This window comes from Chaetura pelagica, unplaced genomic scaffold (genome assembly GCF_000747805.2).
Source record: "Chaetura pelagica isolate M959 unplaced genomic scaffold, ChaPel_1.0 scaffold112, whole genome shotgun sequence".
Classification (NCBI taxonomy): domain Eukaryota; kingdom Metazoa; phylum Chordata; class Aves; order Apodiformes; family Apodidae; genus Chaetura; species Chaetura pelagica.
In genome coordinates this window covers 2,735,423-2,737,047 of record NW_009952798.1, presented here as the reverse complement: position 1 = coordinate 2,737,047, position 1,625 = coordinate 2,735,423, and the positions used below count along the sequence as shown (strand labels likewise).

Here is a 1,625-nt window from a genome sequence, read left to right as displayed (position 1 = left end):
CAAGAAGCTCCACCATATGATCACCTACCAGAGACTGAGAAACAGTTTGCTCTTTTCACCGATGGCTCCTGTCGTCTTGTAGGGAACCACCGGAAGTGGAAAGCTGCCGTGTGGAGTCCTACATGACTGGTTGCACAAGCAGCTGAAGGAGAAGGTGAATCAAGTCAGTTTGCAGAGGTAAAAGCCATCCAGCTGGCTTTGGACACTGCTGAGCGAGAGGGGTGGCCAAGAAGACTATCTCTACACTGACCCATGGATGGCAGCAAATGCCTTGTGGGGTTGGCTAAAACAGTGGCAGCAGAACAACTGGCAGCGAAAGGGTAAACCTATTTGGGTTGCTGACCTGTGGAAAGACATTGCAGCTCGGATAGAGAAACTGGAGGTAAAAGTGCATCGTGTGGATGCACACGTGCCTCTGAGTCGAGCCACTGAGGAACATCGACACAACCAACGAGCAGATGAGGCTGCTCAAGTGTTCCAAGTAGACTTAGACTGGGAACACAAGGGTGAGCTTTTTCTGGCTCGGTGGGCCCATGATGCTTCAGGGCATCAGGGCAGAGATGCAACATACAAATGGGCTCGTGACCGAGGGGTGGACTTAACCATGGACACTATTGCACAGGTGATCCACGACTGTGAGACTTGTGCTGCAATTAAGCAGGCAAAAAGGTTGAAACCTTTGTGGTATGAGGGGAGGTGGTCACAGTACAGGTTTGGGGAGGCCTGGCAAATTGACTACATCACACTGCCTCAGAGCCGCCAGGGGAAGTGCTATGTGCTTACAATGGTGGAAACAAGTACAGGATGGCTGGAAACATATCCTGTGCCTCATGCCACAGCCAGGAATACTATCCTGGGTCTTGAGAAGCAAATTTTGTGGAGACATGGTACTCCAGAGAGAATTGAGTCAGACAATAGGACTCATTGCAGCGTTTGTTAAGGAAGTAATACTGAACCTTGCCTAATTAGAGCAGCCATTTCTGAGAGAGGCATCTGAACAACTGCTCTACTAAATATAAAGTCTGGAGACAGATCTGTAACCATACATCAGCTGTTATGGCAGAGTGGCTGAGCAACAGCCCTGCTCTTTTGTGCATCTTCGTATCACAAATGCTAATTTTCTTTGCAATATTGCTTTCTTCAGTATTGCTTTCTTCAGTATATACAGGTGGAATTGTTACTTTTGGTGCTAAAAACCAGGATTTACTCATTTGGAAGAAAAGATAATAGAATGAGCAATAACAGGCAAGGCTGAAAAGCAACCAAGTCACAACTTTTGAGAACAATTTACCTTTGGCATAAGTAGCCCTGAACTTCACTTTGACAACAAATTGAGAGTTAAGGAACCAGAAAGAAGTTCTGGGCATGCTAAGGTCACCTGCTCATCTGCTGCTGCTCCGTTCTTAGGAGTCCTGCTTCCGTCTATCCTGGGAGCACGATGCTCCTTCGACACCCGGTTCCTCTTAAGAGAACACACTGTGGGATGCTCTGCATGCCCGGAGGCCTCAGCAGAAGCTTGAAAACAGAAGAGCATCCATCCACAGCCCACCCTGGCGAATGATTTCTGCGAGCCAGCAGCTCTAACGTTGCTCATGATTAAAGAAGCACCTGAGGACGCGGAGTCA

The 1,625-nt window shown here is 48.1% G+C and overlaps 1 protein-coding gene across 1 annotated transcript in view; it reads right to left on the bottom strand.

Moving 5' to 3' along the window:
• Nucleotides 1-1,625, bottom strand: part of KIAA1279 (KIAA1279 ortholog) — a 15,807-nt gene that overhangs the window by 13,451 nt on the left and 731 nt on the right. The window contains exon 2 of the mRNA XM_009994886.1: nucleotides 29-142. Coding sequence (XP_009993188.1) covers nucleotides 29-142 — 114 coding nt within the window. The remainder of the gene's footprint in view (nucleotides 1-28; nucleotides 143-1,625) is intronic.